The sequence below is a fragment of the Ochotona princeps genome, chromosome 3 (genome assembly GCF_030435755.1).
Source record: "Ochotona princeps isolate mOchPri1 chromosome 3, mOchPri1.hap1, whole genome shotgun sequence".
Classification (NCBI taxonomy): Eukaryota; Metazoa; Chordata; class Mammalia; order Lagomorpha; family Ochotonidae; genus Ochotona; species Ochotona princeps.
The window spans coordinates 37951107-37969064 of NC_080834.1; the positions used below are offsets into that span (position 1 = coordinate 37951107).

The following is a 17958-nucleotide window of genomic DNA, read 5'->3' on the forward strand; positions in this document are numbered from 1 at the left end:
TGCAATCTTACTACTATAAAACACATTATTTTGCAACCATACAGGTAAATGAAAATGTTATAGTTCCATAAATGCAATTAAATAATGCAAGGATAAATCTACAGCAGAAAGTCTGCACCTAGAACTAACAAAACTGCATCTATTAACTGTGTTGTTGTTTTCCCATGGTTATTTTATAGAATAAATGTTATTTTAATGGTAACCAACTTAAGATTTAAAAATAACTTCATATTGCCATAAGACTTCTGGATCAATTAAGTTTAAAGATATGAAACAACCCTGGGCATTAAACACACACACCAAAGGCATATAAATCCCATTAAGCTACAAGATTAAAACAACAGCAACAAATTATTCCACTAAATCCTTGGAGGCAATTTAATGGAAACTATTATAAATCCGTACATTATTACAAATCCAAATCAACAAACAAAAGAAGGAGTTACAAACCATAGTGAAACCATTTACCTCATTAAAAGGAAAAAAAGCCCAAAGATAGCCAATAGCATTAGAGGGCTGTATCTCTATTCAAAGCCCAGACCGCCATTCTTGATTTGTTTGTCATTAGCTGTGAACTGGTTTTGATTTCAAGAATAGGTGGTCTGTGAATGCATTACAAATAAATAAACTCATTTATTTGTAGATTGGTAAACTCCAGCCTTCCTTTTCATCTTAAGCTACCACTGCCTGCAAAACTCTGAAACACCAAATCAGCCTAAAGAAACAGTCCTTTGAATCAGATACTATTTGTGTTATATTGCACTCATTGAGATTTTTGGCTCATGTTTTATTCCAACTTTTAAACTTTTAGCCTGTGACATAAACTTTGCCATGTCATAGGTTCAAAGAGGAAAGGTGAGTTACAGAACCAGTGGTGAATTTCAGATGAATAGACTAGTCACAACCCATTCACCAATCAATATAACTGGAGTAAACACTAATAGTAATACGGAGCCCTTGCAAACCTACTGCTGGGTTTCTAGCACATCCACAGGTTCATTTGAAGAAAATTGAACTATACCCTTTTCAAGATGTTTGCTGGTAAACTTAGCCTAGAAGCCATTTCAGTTAAAAAGGAAGATTTTATTGATAAGCACATCAAATGCTTTGTGTTATTGTTTTAGAAAATCACATGACATTTGAAATAGATATTGATATGAGAAAGAACATTTTATAATTAAGAAATGGTCATTTTAAAAGTATAGTTAAGAAATAAGTATTTCAGAAAAAATGAAACTTCTAAAGCAGCATATCATTTTCAGACAAATAAGAATCAATATTAAAAACACAATTATTCTTCTAAAGATAATGCAAAACAGTTCATCTAATATCAAATATGACTGTATCTTATTCCACTTTATTTGTAAAATCCTATGTTTTGATAAAGCACATGTAACAAATGACACGATACATCAACATATTTTAAAATGCCTTGTGTTTTTCAGTCATGAATAACAATACAATACTATTCTAATGCTTTTCATAGTTATACCTAAAACATTTTACTTTGTACTTTCAGATGCATTTTAAAAAATAACAATAAAAGATCAAACATCTTGGTGCTGATCCTGTAATTCTGAGAAATGAAACTAAACATTATTCATAGAATTTCGATGGCTAAATAGTTTTAATTGTGCCAATCATCAATAAACTATATTTTAAGCAGCAATAATAAATATTTTAAAAGGCTCCATGAAATTTCATTCCATATTATAGAAAATGTATTCATTTTCCTTACATGTAAGATAGTAAGTCCTTGATGGACCTATTTCCGTAGAATACTATTGAGCTATAATGAGTTTTCTGATTTCTTCTGACTCTGTCTAACACCTTTACTCTGATGATGCTGTCACAGGATCAGAGTTGATGCCCAAAGCTCTATCAACCAGAATAGTTGGAGGAATCTGGTGGTTTTTCACCCTAATCATCATTTCATCCTACACCGCCAATCTGGCTGCATTCTTAACAGTGGAGAGAATGGAATCGCCCATAGACTCAGCAGATGATCTAGCAAAGCAGACCAAGATAGAATATGGGGCAGTCAGAGACGGATCAACAATGACCTTCTTCAAGGTAAGAGCATAACCATTCACACTGAAGTTGGGAGGGATACAAAAGAAAAATCCATCTTCCCTACCCTCGCAAAAAAATGTTGGGTAAGTTTGATTGATATAAAACTCCCAATGACAATCTAACTGTAAGCAATCCCTATGCTGTAGGAAGCTGCATCACAAAATCTCTTTGGTGTACTGCTAGATGTCTTTAATTTATAATACTGTAACTCACAGATTGATATCTTCTCTTACGTTTATACCAGAAAAGCAAATCCCACACTGTGAGTACAATTTAACCACTCATTAATCAGTTATTAACTCGTAGCGCCCGCCAAATCAAGACTTCTTATTCTGAAATGATGACAACCAGAATGCTTGAATATCATTAAAATCTGCTTGTTCTGTACAAGAAAACATGCTGATGATGGAATTGTGTGCAAAACTAGAAACAAATTAAGACAATGTCACAGCCTCTGGTTAAACATGGGATGTGCACCACTGAGGAATTGTATTTCTGGTCATGCCTGCAGTGCTTCCTCAACCATGAACACCTTCTGGGACACCAAAGGAGTGTTAAGTTGGAGTGGCTTTAACCTTAGCATCAAGTGCATTTCATTGTTCAGAGCTTTCTAGTTAGTTACACAGGGTAATGAAATTGAATTCTTCCTTGCTTATAGATTAAGTCTCAGTATTTCCGTTATCAAATCTCACACACACACCATTGTTCCTATTTTAAAAAATGGTTTTAATACAGAATACAGATCATGCTGCACTGATCTTAGGAAGAAAATACGATGTTCAAAGGCCAAGTGACTTTATCAGAAGTGTATGCTTTGGGGTTAATCAGAAAGGGCTCTGAGTCCTCTGAAGAAGCACTATGAACAAAAGGAAACAACTGCAAGCACAATAAACTCTAAAGAAATCTTTGTCAGGGTTTTACACTCATATTATCAAAACGTAAGTTGTAATAGCAGAATTGAGTAGAATGTTTTGATTTGTGACAAATTGTAGTTTACATGCAGAAACAAGGGTAAAAACGTAGACACTTTTTATATAATAGTATTTATTGGTAAAAATGACCACCGCCTGCAAAATAAATTTTGATAATTAATAATGAGAATTGTGATAAGACCTGTTGTACTAAAAGCAAATTATGTGGAGAGTTTTATCCAAAAAAAAAAAAAAACCCAGGGTAATTTAACAAGCAGGATTTATTTTATCTTAAAAGTATTTTGAAACAGTGTATTTTAAGATTATGTCTTTGGTTTAATGAATATTCAAATAACAGGAGTGTCATCTTCAGTGGTTAATGATGTTTTAAGGACAACTACTCTCAATATATGACTTTGTAAGATTATGGAGGTATTTTCGTAAAATACAGATACAGGCTATTCTTGGGCTACCGGTAAAAGAACCCTGGGGCAAAGAGACAACGCCAGAGTCAAATCTGGTATTTCTGCAAAATTTTTAGAGATGTTTAGCTCACTAATCAATGTCATGAACTTTAAAGTACTGTGAAAGGGGTGGCCAGCAGTGGAGGGGAGTCTGCATGCTCCGAATGAGCACTGCATGCACAGAAGCGGAAGATGCAGGCTAGCAATTAGAGAAGCAATAGACCCTACCTCGCCATGGTTCCAGGATCCAGGTCCTTGCGAAGCATCCCTCCAATTTCATTTGACTTTGGTGTACTCGGGTATCTTGAGAACCAGGGAAGACTGTTCCTCATTTTTCTCCGTAGCACTCTGATGACTGCAGGATAGTCGCTCTGGAGAACGCACAAAACAGACATGTATTCCTTTCCCCCAGAGTGTTTTCAGAGAAGGTACCTGCTGACTACCTGGTCCTGAAAACAAGGCAAAAATAAAGTTGACATCTCAGGTCACCAAGCAAATGGTGAGGTCATTAGCATCTCAGTTAAGCAAAATGGGACAAAAATACAACCGTCATCAATAAAAACACCATCAAGGACTACACAACAATCCTGAATCATACTCCGTTCCTGAATGTTCTACGTGTATCATCTTATTTCATCCAATAAGGACAAGTGAGAAAGGAATACTGATATAGCATGGGGAATAAAATGTTTAAAGAGCCTACGTAAGTTACCCAACAAAATCAAGCAAGGCATCAATGGAGCAACTTGCAGAGAGTTTTAGAAAATAAGTCCCTGAGGATAGGAATTTGGTCTGTTTTATTTGCTGGAACCACAGTAGGGATTCAGAAAATATGTTTTTAATAAGCAAGCAGTTTCATAAATGAGCTCTATCTGAAAGAGACAGGTTCTGTCAGAAACAGAAAGTGAAGAAGAGAGGGGAGAAAGTGAGGGAGGGAGGGAGAGAGGCACAGACCCCCACGGGAAGAAACGCTCCTGCCAAAGACTTTATTTTTCAAGTTAGCTTGTGGCCCAGCAACCCTGTTTATCAAGAAGGAATGCATTTGCAAAAGGAGAACAAAGACTAAATCCGATTTAGTTTTCTCCATGAGGGAGGCAGGCTGTCAGAAACCTTCAGAGTGGTACATATACACTCAGAGCTCTTAAACTGGATGACCCCATAAGGGAAAGGAACATTCCAGCCTTAAGTCTCAGCGTACTTGCACCTGAGCATGAAAAGTCCCTGAGTGAGAGCAGTTACAGCCACGGGGCTCCATCCTGATCTGGCTCCACATTAACACCTCATCTTCATGGAGCATTCTGGCCCCCCTTCTTCTCTCTCTTAAGACAGCAACCCCCAGGAGCTGCAAAATGACCTAGGACTTGGGTCAGCCGCTGCTGCTTTTCCAGGCCATAACTAGGATGCTATCTGAAGTGGAGCAGCCAGGATTCAAACCAGTACCACGGGCAGCCCCACGGGCAGACGCCTACCTTACACACCACCACTCAGGTCCACAGATCCAGAATGTCAAAAACATTCAAAGACTTTGGCAGTCATAAATGCTAATCCATGGTTACTCTTCCTGGGCCCATTTTATTTTATTTATTTGCCAAAGGACTACTTTCCAGAGAGGAGTTTAGCTGAGTCAGTTTACTTCAGCTCAATTTATAATTTCTCCAAGATATCCCCAGCCCTGAAACGATGTTATAAGACGGGGGAAAAACATAAAATCCTGGTGCAAGGCTTGAAGATCTGAGAAGAAATAGGGAGAGCAGACGCATGTGTTCCTGTCACCTGCAGTGCAACAGGTGTTTAAGGATCATGAATTGGGTAAACAGAGGAAGTGGTGAGTACATAAAACACAGAAAAATGCTGTGAGCCAATCCAGCGACAAAATCCTCATGTAAGAAATAGTTCTCAAAAGGAACCTGCCTTATAACAAATCACTGTCTTCCCAGCTTCAAGCAAGAGGATTACACAGATTAGGTAGTGATTCAGTCTAAAATGACTCGAATAAAATAGGTTTAAAAAAATTATAGCAGACTTGTCACTCTAGCTGTCACGGTCTGGAGGCGTTGGAACAGCTCTGGGAGTAAGGAACTCTAACCTCTAAAATCCCCTTTCCAGGAAGTGGTTAAGAGGCTGTCATCAGCCCCAGACATTCTAAAGGGTTGCTGCGCACTGCAGCAGGAGGACTGAAGTGCTAAGTTACCCTGGGCAGGAAGAACCCAGACAGAAATAAGCGTTTGAGGAAACAGCATGAAAGAAATCTCTCTGCATACAGGGTCACATTCTGCACAAATGTACTTTGCTTGAACCTGACAGACTCGGCTAATTTTACCATCAGTGTCAGGAACATTAAGTCTCTATGTGTTAAAAACTGTTTGAGAAGAAAGCCATGAGGTCAATTTAAGTTAACCTTTTACAAAGCCTACTGTATTACCCATAATGGACCTATCTTTAACTCTATAGACGGGAGGAAAACATAAAAAAATATTTTAGCAAAAGTGTTTAAATCCCACTGAGGGAATTTTCTAAAGGGAACCCATGAATTTTTAAAACCTTAGAGAATCTGCAAATGTCATAACTTTCCATCAGTTCAGGATAAGAGCATAATCGACTGCAATGATCGTATTTTATACATTCAAAAAGCAGAGGTCTCTCACTGGACTGTAAATTCTCTCTGAATAGTTTTCCTTTGGAGTACCTTTTCTAAATTAAATCATATCTTTAAATCATATGTAAATGTATTATTTAGTGAGATAATACATTTAAATATATGGTGAAGGAAGTGGTGATTTTAAAGCAACTGTCTTCCTCTGACACAGCCCTTTTCACAAGCCTACATTTCTACACAGCTGCTTTCCAGGTTGCTGATGGTTTTAAAAAATTATATTACATTAGAATTTACAGAAAAGAAAAGAAATCCAGAGATTTAAAAAGGAATATGATAAGTATTTTGCCTATTCCTTAAGCACATATTTACCACATTTGCAAGATTGTTTTTTATATAGTACAAGGATCAAATATCAATAACTTATTCCCAATATGTATGGAAGTATATGTAGTTATATGTAAAAGCAGACATATATATTATATGTATGTAATCATCAGGTATATAATTGTGAAGTAGAATTGCAGTTATTAATTCCTGTGAATAATGGGATCTAGAACTTCACTATGGGAGCCATATTTATATATAACCTCATTGAAGAAGCAATGTGACAAATTATGTTTATCTCAATAAAATGAAGCATCAGAAGAACCTTTGTACCAACCTGAAGACCCTACAACACTCCACAGTTTACACATACTTTATATCTTGTCACAGAAATTCCAAAACTGAATATGATTGAACTCACCGAAAGGAAAATCATTGCTAACAGGAAAGGAAAAGACACGAATAGTATTCACATTCTCCGCTAGATTCTATTTCACTTCACACAACACTGTCTACATTTTTATCTAAAGTCCTTAGAAGCCATGTAAACTGTTTTCCATACATTGTGCAATTACTGAAAGTGTTTTTGCAGCTCCAACTATAATGGAAACATGAGAACTACTCATTTCGATTAGGTCTTTAGAAAGTTTGATTCTGTTGCAATGTTAATCAAAGCAAGAGTTAGGTGTTCTCTTCATTAAAATAGTGAACTTCCTGCTGGTGAAAACACAGGTCTTGGAACCAGTTTGCTGTGATCAAACTGTGGCTTTATCACGTCGATATGTGACATCATATCTTCTCAGGTGTAGGAGAAACAATCATGACACTTTGTATATGCAGGTTATTAACATTCATTTAATTGATAAATGCAAAATGCATAGGATATTATTTGGTTAATGGTGAATACTGCAAGAGCTAGTCATTATTATTTTCAATAAGTTCTACTTAACTACCCATAGAGACACTGTAAATTTCCCAGTGAATGTTTAAATTGCATGCTTCATAGAGCCAAAGTAAATAAATAATGACATCAAACATTAATAAGTAACACTTTGCTATAACAGAATCCACATTAAAAATGTTTACTCTTTGAACACAATGTTTAATCAGTAACAGAATACTCACATAATCAGGTTTAAACAGACAAAATATATTTATATAAACCTCATGCCTTTGGAGATTAAATTTTAAAATCCTGGATTTACAGATTTCATAAATACAAGCTTTTTTTTTTCAATTTTACCAACTTTGGCTAAGAAGCTCAGAGAATATTACAAGTATTTTAATTAACTTTTGACATATGCAGTAAAATGGTAGGCAAGCACTCTGTTCTTTGATGCAGATCATCTATTATTTACAGTGATTTAACATGATCCCTAAGACTATACAAAATTCAGAAATGTAAAATGCCCAGAACATCATTCATGCAGTCTGATTGGCCTTTGAATTTTTAGTTACATTTTCTATGTAGCATAATCATATTTTTTCAATAATTATTAAGATGTATGTCTGGAAGATGAAAACTGACACTAAGAGTAAGTGGTGTTTAGTTACCGTCAAATTACTGAACTTTGAGAGAATGCAAAATAAATATTAATTGGCATGGCATGACTGCAGTGTTTCCAACCTCAAGATTTGAATAAGGAATCTGAAAGGGGTTGACCTGGAGAGGAGAATCTGGAAGTTGAAGGAACCTTGAGTGATACACTTTCACATGTAGAATTCTCCTGGCAGTTTTCCAGTGGTATAAATCTTACTACACCATAAGGTCCTTAAACTATCTACAGATATTTCTAACTATTAAAAAAGTTGTTTCTTCACCACGTCTTCTGTCTTCCTGTGAACTGTAAGCTCCTTAGTATTTCAGAATCTGTAATTCTAAATGTGGAATACGATGAACCCCTTGGCAGCAATTCTTTTAAATGAAAGATAGCTTTACACAAAAGCAGATGGGCACTCCTCTGACTCTGTTATGTTTACCATTATGAGGTTGTCTGAATAGCAAGGGATCAAAGAAATTGTTGATGGTTCCTACAACCTCAATTTGGCCAACTACTTCCTGGGTAATGGTTTTCCTGCACAAAACAGTTCTGCCCTTCTTTACAACATTCTACTTTAAGAAGAAAGAAAAAAATAGTGATGATATTGTATTTAAAATCATGATATCAACTCCATACATGATGGTGGAGGGGATACTGTTACCAAGCAATGAAGAGACCAGAGTAAACTTTCTTGGCTATTTAGATATGTTGCAGCTAATGACTATTGTGGTAGAATCACAAGCCTGATCTCTCTTCTCCTAGAGTTTACTCCACTTTCTGTGCACTTGTGTATTGCATGAATTAGGTGAGTTGCTTGTGTTAGGAGCCAGAAGCCAGTCTTGTGCCATGGTCATAGTTAGGTCTTCCAAAAATTGAACACAGATTATCTGAGAGCCACACCTGTAAAGGACTCAGTAACAACTCTGTACACCATTTGTACCCTTTTAATGCCTATTAGCTCCTCTGATACATTACCTATTTACCATGTATGAACTCTTTTTGTGCAGTCCTTGGCTTCCATAGACCAAAACTCCAGTTTTTAAAACTATGTGAGATCTTCAAAAACTTCTTGGAAAAATAATATTATGAAAAAAACATTTCATGGATTTCAAAATGCATTTGCATCAAAATAAAGCATATCTTTAATTTTATTGCCCATAATGTTCTGAAAAGATTCTGGTGTTTATCACATTTACTTTAACATAAGGTAAATATGGTAAAAAGTGTTTCACAATATTTTACACAGAGACTGATTCCTACATTCTATTAGCATGAATCCAACCAGCAAACTGCCTCAGGAAATATCATTCCATGAAGATAGGCTATATTTTTAAATAAAGATCAAAAAAAGATTGACATCATTTTTGAAAGAATGTTGGCAATTTAGACATCCACCTGCATCAAATGAGCATGGTGTAGTGGAAAAAAGAATTCAAGTAGACATTAGAGTCCTAGGTCCAGAACTAGTTCTGATATTAACTGTTTCTGTGACTCTTTGAAGTTTCCAAACCCTCTGTATCAAAATTTCCTCCCCTGTTAAAGCAGCAGTGTGAATGAGCTGACATCTACAGTCTCTGACAGCTTTAAAATTTTATACTTCAAAGAAAAGTATTTTCCCTTAAGATAGTTTCCTGATGGAGAAAAAAATTTTTCCCACTGTGCATTTACTGCCAAAAGGCATGTTGACCTCCGTGCGTGTGGAAGGGTAACTCTTTCTGATGACTTTAGCATGACCAAACGCTGCAAGGCTGAAACCACACTACATGAGGCATTGACCCTGACAAAGCATTCCTTTGTTGGGGCGATGTGAGTTCCCATTTACAGTTGTCTGTTGGGTTGAAGAGTGGTTCCTGGGATCCAATACACAACACAATAGGTCCGTTAAAATGCCAATATCTACAAGGTACTGTTGATTGAATTGTTATTTGTCTCACAATCTTTCTCAGGGGACTCTTCAAATGCCTAACAATCCGAAATAAAGCCATCTGTCCTTTTCTAACTCATGAAGCCTATGGTGTTAGTGAAATTTTAAATAGAGCTAGGAATTCAGCCCCCAGGAACACTTGAACATGAATAACCACTCTAAGCATTTATTCCACAGGTATTCCATTTATTGCTTGTGGCACAAATTCATGTCTTAAGCTCCTTTGCACTCCTGAGATGACATATACATTCCTGCCAAGAAATCTGTCTAATGTGGGAAAGAACTATACAAATGCAAAAGAACTAGCTTAGCGAGAAAATATCAGTAATTCCCATTGTAGCATTCATCTTTGAAATGGGCAGAGGGTGGTTATTGCTGATAGAAAACAAATTTGGAGAAGAAAAGAATAGTATGGAAATGACAAAACAGAATTAAAAAATCACTGTTCAAAGGAATGGAAAGTTAATATCTAAGCAATATAAAATTGGTATTTTTAACAAAGAAGTAGCATGATGAAGAACTGGTATATATATATATGATAAATCACATATAATTTATTACTGAGTCTCTCAAAACTATGAAGAATCAAGGAAATGGCAAAGTCAGAACATTTTGAAATGAAATTAAATAGGCATATCTTAATTATCTAAAATACAATTGCAATGAAAACTGTACATCAGAGGTGTAAGAGTAAAATATGAAGCATTTTCTCATCTTAGTATTAATTTGAAAAAAGCATTCATATTCTGAGTTTTCTGGGAAAGATAAAAATGGATGGCAGTGCCCTCAGAAGTGAAGTAGAGAAAGTGGATGATTTAGCCCAGAGCCATCCCAGCAAAAGAATGTTGGATCAGGTATCATAATTTACATATCTGAGACAGTAGAGTGATTGGAGGAAAATGAAGTCAATGAGTGAAACCTTTAGGGAGCAAGATACATTATGGCCCGTCGGCCATGGTGCCATGATGGCTTACTCTGAAGTGGCCACAGTTCATTAAACAAGTGCTATTATTGATGCCAGTGTTCCTTTTTTTTCCCCCTAAATGAAAGCAACAGCAGGACCTTGAGCCAGTGTCTTGTATCAATCAACCCAAATCCCCCTTTTCTCCATAGCTTCTTCAGCGCCTCCAAGGTCTTTACTGTGGTGAGCTGGGCTCTTTTCAGGCACCAAATGCACGTACAAGGATCATCGATCTTGGTTCTCCATCTGCTAAGAAAGAATATCCCTTGTATTACTTGAACCACTGAGTTTTTAAATAGTTATAGGCCATAATTTTTTTGCCACACTCTTTGGCTGGTGGGTATGCTTTCTTTCCCTGCAGAAATCAAAAATATCCACTTATGAGAAGATGTGGGCGTTTATGAGCAGCCGACAGCAGACCGCCCTGGTTAAAAACAGTGATGAAGGAATACAGAGAGTGCTCACCACAGACTATGCCTTGCTGATGGAGTCCACCAGCATCGAGTATGTTACACAGAGAAACTGCAACCTCACTCAGATCGGGGGCCTCATTGACTCCAAAGGTTATGGAGTGGGAACACCTATCGGTAAGAGGGTCAAGGCATTAGCCAAGACTGAGATGTGTATCGCAATTTGGAAGCAAATGGGCTGAAAGTTCTCTATTGCACAGTCTGAGAAGGTATGCCATGTGTTAAATGGACTCAGAATTAATGAGAATATCTATAGAGATCAAGGCATGTTCTGAACTGGAGACTCTCAGATATTTAGCCCACCTGTGTTTCTTTCAAGTTTTTCTGCCATATGACAATTTAAGAAAACATATATGTCTATTATTTTATCCCAAACAGGTATCTTAAAGAGAACATCTTCCCAATTAATCTACTTTATAGAGTTGTGTTCAATCTCTATATACAAGGTCTCTTCAAAAAGTTCTTGGAAAAGGTGTATTATTAAAAATTTTGTGTGGATTCCATTTTTAAAATGCATTTATTTGGAAGACATGAGGAATGAGAGGGTGGAAAACAGAGAGAGAGGGAGAGTTGTATTACATTTAGTGTTTCACTCCCAAATGCCCACAATTGCTACAGTTGAAGCGAAAAGTCCAGGTCTTAATTTGGGTTTCTGCCATGTGTGGAGGCGATTCAAGCACTACCTGTCCAGGTGCATATTAGCAGGAAGATAGAATCAGAAACAAAGATGCTAGGACTCAAAGCCAGGTACACTAATAGGAACTACAGGGATGCCAAGAATCATCTAAGGCACTGGACTAAAAGCTTAAAAATAAACATTTTTAATCCATTTTCATCCACTCTATGAAGTGCTCTAATAGGTTTATATAATTTTATATCATAAAATATAATATAACACAAAAATTAACCCTGTATGATCATGACAAAAGTTAGGGGGCTAATGTTTCATGCCAATAAGTGGAAAATTATCTTAAGTTTTTCCAAAATCTGAAAGTTTAATTATAATTTGCTGAAGCAAGGTGCTAGACTCCATCAATGGTAACTCTCTAAAACCTTGAAATACTTCTATCCTTGGCTCAGTAGCACTGTTTCCTGGAGTTATGATTGCCTTGTGGGACGACACAGCCATAGAATGGTGTCTTTTCACATGACAGTAGTAAATATGAGTAGGATCATTCACCTTCAAGGGGAAATCACCATTTCCATCTCCATAGACACTCGGCTTTGTGCTGTTTCCCTATCTATAGAAAGGTGCAATGAAAAAAAATCTGCATGCTGCCAGCGGACTCCTCTGAAGTGAGTAATGTGTCAGCTCTCTAAAGCAGGTCTCACCTAACACTACGGAACATGGGCCAGTCAAGCTGAAATACTAGTTATGGTCCAGCCAGATGATGAAGAGTTCAAAACAGATTTGACTTTCTTGTTGTCATTCTTGTTTGGAAGGGACTATCAAGTTTGATGAGCAAAATTAGGAAGGCATCAGAGTGCTTATAAATGTCAAGCAGATATCAAAAGTGAACAAAACTTGTGTATGTGAGGAGGCAGATGCGAAGTGTTGCAGCTTCAGAGCATTAGAGATTTTGTGGTCATTAAAAGCCCAGCTAACTTTCAGGTCAGTCAATTTTAAAATACAATTTTGTCAGATGTTTTATTTTCCAATCAAAAAACTGAATTCAGGTTTTAAATAATCTGTATTCAAATGACAATTTGTCAACAAACTCGCTTTTAAAAAGGACTGTGTATCAATTAACCAAAGGCCAACTCTCCTCAAAAATCTATATTTATGGTAAAACCAATTTGATTCCCTGTATCTACCTAGCATTGGAAACACATGATCCACAAAAATCAGCTTTATCTATATCATTATTCACATCCTGTATGTCCTCTAAATAAATCCACAAACTTCTTGACTTATCCATAAAAACCTTATTATTATTTTATATCTAATAACTTCTCTGATAAAAAGGATATTGTTATTAAAGTGTCTATTTTAACCTAATGGTTAAGCTATCTTTATAATTTAGTCACATGTTCCCTTAGGGATGGGACTCAAAGGGATATTAGACACTAAATTAAGGCATGTTGTGTCTCTTTCGGCTTTACAAACAAGTCTGCTGCTTTCTAAAGACAGTGATATAAATTAGATACAGTTATTTGATATCTCAGCACTTTCTGACTTTACGTGAATGGGGCCACAAGTCAACCCAGAACACCAGGATGGGTGCCGTGGCTTGGATCATCGTAGAATCAAAACCACAGTCTTGATTGCAAATTATTTTTGCATCTTCTTGAAGGAGCAAATCTAATTTCTTAGTAGAACCACATTAACCTAAATTATAAAATAAAAATCTGCATTCTTGCCATCCCAGGCCATAATGCCTCTCTTTTATTTATTTCTTTGGATTATGTTTTCTTTGAAAGTCAAAGAGACAGAAGCAGAGGAACAAAGCAAGTAGACACCAGTACACATGCATACAAAGGCAAGAAGAGAGAGAGAGAGGAAGAGATGAACCTTATCAACCTTACCACATTCACTGCTTCATTCCCAAATACCCTCAAAGATCGACGCTGGGCTGAAGCCACATCAGGATTCAGGAACACAACCCAAGTCCAATATACAAGGCAGCGCCCCAATTATTTGAGCCATAATTAGTGACACCTAGGATCTACATTAGCAAGAAGCTGGAGTCAGGAAGTGAACCCTGGCACCCCAGTTGGTACGCACAGACATAAACTAGAATCTTCCTCTGCCGGCGCTAAATCCCTTCCATATTCCTCTTTGTTATGGGATCAACAATAATAGTTACAGAAGTGTATCACTTCTCTTGAGAACAAGTGCACATTGACAAGTCAGTGTTTATCCAGAGTTCCTCCTACAGAATGGAATCTAGCTCAAAAGCTAAAATTTCTGATAGTACAGTGAGATACGTGATTGGACTGGTGGGAGGGAGATCTGAATGTGCCTCTTCAAACTTGTAGTTCATCCATGATAAGTTTAAAAGTTGAAGAGCCTGCCTCCTTCCCTAGGTGAGAAGAAATATACTCCAGGAATTTTTCATAGCCATTATAAACCTGTCATGCTTTTAAAGTACAAACAATGAAGTTATGATTGGAACAGATGGTAGACCTCAGAGAAAATACATCTATCGAGAATATAGCAGTTGAAAAAAACTATGACTTTTTCATGAATTGACTCTTTAAAAAAGATTAGATGCTGTAAGAAATAAATCAGGAAGCTTTGTTGGTACACATGGATATTTGTCAAGTAACTTGCAATGAATCAACACCAATGCATTTCAGTCAATTGGTGCAAGAATACCCAACTAAACTACACGCAGACATAAAAATATTCTTCATCTATCCCTGGTCTTGACCTGGTGATGTTCCTTGACACCATATCCATGACTGAAGATTGAGTTAGTCACAACACAGCATTGAAGACTTTGCTTCTTATAAGTTCTCAGGACAGAAGTTCTGGAAATGTGTCTCCTGGGTGAGTTAAAATAAAACTTCAAAAAAATGAGAGCAGTTGTGGCTCAAGCAAGTTACCAGGAGGCTGGAAATTACCTTCCTTGGCAAACAGAGGTTGCATCTCCATCTGTTTGAAATGTGAAGCCTGAAGTGAGAAAAGATTCAGTGAACAATTACTGAGTACCCACTGTGCACACTGCTAGGCTCACTGCCACAATCACTACTGTAGGAATCATTCCAGCCCCCTTCAAACCAGGTACATTAAACATTAAGCATTCTGGTTCTCTGAACTGTGCCCAGGTTATGGGTATGTTAATGGTGCTAATATTGACATTAGTCATTATTCTGGAGCTATGTAAGCAAAGAGCCAATAGTTTGTAATTTTACTTTCAAGATGCATTTTTCTTGCTCAAAATCTGTTCTTATTTGACAATTAATTCTCTCTCCAAAATATTTTTCCAGTGATGTTAAATCTGGAGTGGTAATAATTATTTTAGGAAACCTCAGAAAAAATATCAGCACATTTTCCCACTTTTTAACAAGATCTGCTTACTTACTTGAAAGCAACGATTACATGAAGAGAGGGAGACACACAGAGACATAGAGAAAGACAGGGAGACATACAGACAGACAGGCAGAGAGACAAAGACAGAGTTGACTATCTTCTGAGAGAACAGAGAGAGTAATATCACAGAGTGAGGATTTATATCAATGACAGCAATGAGGGCATTGCTGTTTACATAGTGTGATTCAGGGAACCAACATTTACAACTAAATAGTAATTGAGATAACAGCTACACAATTTTTATATTCTGCCTGTTTGTTAGGTTTCACAAAAAAGAAAGAATGGAAAACACATCTTTTTCGATCTACTTCATTTCACTTAGTATAATGATCTTCAGTTTCATCTATTTTCTGGAAAATGTCAGACTCTCATTGTTTTTTTATGACTAAGTAGTATTCTTCTTGTCCTAGCATGCCAATTTTTTTTTCTTAAATTGTTTCTATAAAGACAGACTTTAAAGTCTGTATAGAACTAGAATGCACTCATTTCCCAATAGGTTATGTGCGTGCGTACTCGTGTGTGTGTGTGTGTGTGTGGTGTGTGTGTGTGACGTAAGAAATTCAGTACTGAAAATCTTTCTTTATAGCTAGATGCTGAGTCCCATCCACTTCCCATTAAGGTCCCTGCTTGTGGTCTAGCAAAGCAACGTAAGATAGCTGACGTCCTTGGACCCCTGTTCCCACAAAGGGAACCCAGAGGAAACTCCTGGTTCCTAGCTTCAAATTTACTCAGTTCCAGTTATTACAGTCACGTGGGAAGTGAATTAATGGATGGAAGATCTCTCTAACTCTGACTTTCAAGATAAATAAATAAACCTTTAACATTATGTATCAAGAAAGTCTTTGCAAATTTTCCAAACCCAACCATATACTTCAAACCTAATCAGATTGTGAATGATTAAAAAAAAAAACTCTTAAATCTGTCTTAATTGATGCATTAGTCACTATGGATTAACAACTAAAACCAATGCCTATGAATTTTCAGTGGTTTACAAAATAAGGTTTCCTTTCACAGTCCATTATTTAAAAGTCCACAGTCCTCATTAAAAATGAAGATCTGTTTCACAGACATCCTCGAATTCAGTTTCATTTAACTTTGTGGTTCCACCATCTCTAGCAACTGAAATCCTTTCTTTCTTTCTTTCTTGATGTATGTATATATGTATGCATGTATTTGACAAGAGGGAATATTAGAAAAGAGCATGTTGGGAAGATTTGACACAGGACCACTTCCCATTGGTTAGCAAACATGCACATGACCACACAGACCTGTGACACTGGGAAATGTCTATTGAGTTCCCTAGGAAGAATAGACAGTAATATGGGTGGTTATCAAGCCATATTCAGTCATAAAATGAGACTACCAAGAGCCTAGAAAACAACAGCCTCTGCAAACCCTACCCCCCAAAAATTCATAAGAGATGGGGAGGGTGGGGAAACCAAAGAAAACCTACTAGAACCAGACATGTGACAGAATTTCTAGTTTAGCTTTTTTCTTATTTAAAAGGAGTAACCATGTACACCACCTTTCACTTATTCCCTTTTAAATCATTGAGAGTCTTCAGATTGAATCTTTCTGTCCTTTGTTAGTCCATTTGAGAGTAGGAGTTTCACAGCAGTCATAATGTAGTTACCACTAAGACATGCTTTTCAACATCTTCTTCAGCATTTCAGCGATCAATATCCAAACAATTTCACTTTACAGGCTCTCCTTACCGGGATAAAATCACGATTGCTATTCTTCAACTACAAGAAGAAGGCAAGCTGCATATGATGAAAGAGAAATGGTGGCGGGGAAATGGCTGCCCTGAGGAAGAGAGTAAAGAGGCCAGTGCTCTGGGAGTAGAAAACATTGGGGGCATCTTCATTGTCCTGGCTGCTGGGCTGGTCCTTTCTGTCTTTGTAGCCATTGGAGAATTTATATACAAATCACGGAAAAACAATGATATTGAACAGGTGAGTGAACACTTTCTAGGACTGGGGTGGTTTTGGTTTTTATTATCTGTGTTACATTTCGAGTTAAGATGTTTACTTGTTTTTCTTTTCTTTTCTTTTAACAATCTGTTGAATTAGATGCCCAGAAGAGTCATTTTTGAATTAGAGCAAAGAGCTGTTGAATCCCTGCCAGGTGTTGCTGGCACAGCAGCTCCATCATTTATTAATGAGAGGAAGGAAGAACCTTATACACTAAATCCAATTAGTGGTATTTGGAGTGACAGTGCAGAAATTCCAAACCCAGTTAATTTCTTTGAACAGTTATTTGCTCTTAAGATCGAAATCCTTCCATAGAATAAGGAAGCAATAAATCCAAAATTGGAAAAGATATAAAAAGATAGTGGAAAGAAATGTTACCAGTTCTTGGGTATATATTTGAGGCAGATGTACAAAATAATTTGTATGAAAATGTAAATGTAGTATTTTAAATTTAGTATTTCTTTGTATCAAAATATCATTTCCAAAAGGATACTTTATCCAAAAAATTGCCAAGAATATGGTAAAAAATACAAAAACAATAAGATGTATTTGAGACTTTATTTTTCAAAATTGTATTTAGTATTATAGGATGATTTCAATGGCCAACTATTTTGTGTATTTTTTTGTGATATTCCCACTAGGAGCTCACTTTTCTGAAAAGATATTTGTTATAGAATTTCTTCAT

At 36.5% G+C, this 17958-nt stretch overlaps 1 protein-coding gene across 1 annotated transcript in view; it reads left to right on the top strand.

Moving 5' to 3' along the window:
* The window catches only part of GRIK1 (glutamate ionotropic receptor kainate type subunit 1), a 134939-nt gene extending 117351 nt beyond the window's left edge, over positions 1-17588 (top strand). Inside the window, exons 14-17 of the mRNA XM_058661321.1 lie at positions 1856-2073; positions 11156-11381; positions 16966-17255; positions 17373-17588. Coding sequence (XP_058517304.1) covers positions 1856-2073; positions 11156-11381; positions 16966-17255; positions 17373-17588 — 950 coding nt within the window. The remainder of the gene's footprint in view (positions 1-1855; positions 2074-11155; positions 11382-16965; positions 17256-17372) is intronic.
* The last annotated feature ends 370 nt before the right edge of the window (positions 17589-17958 follow it).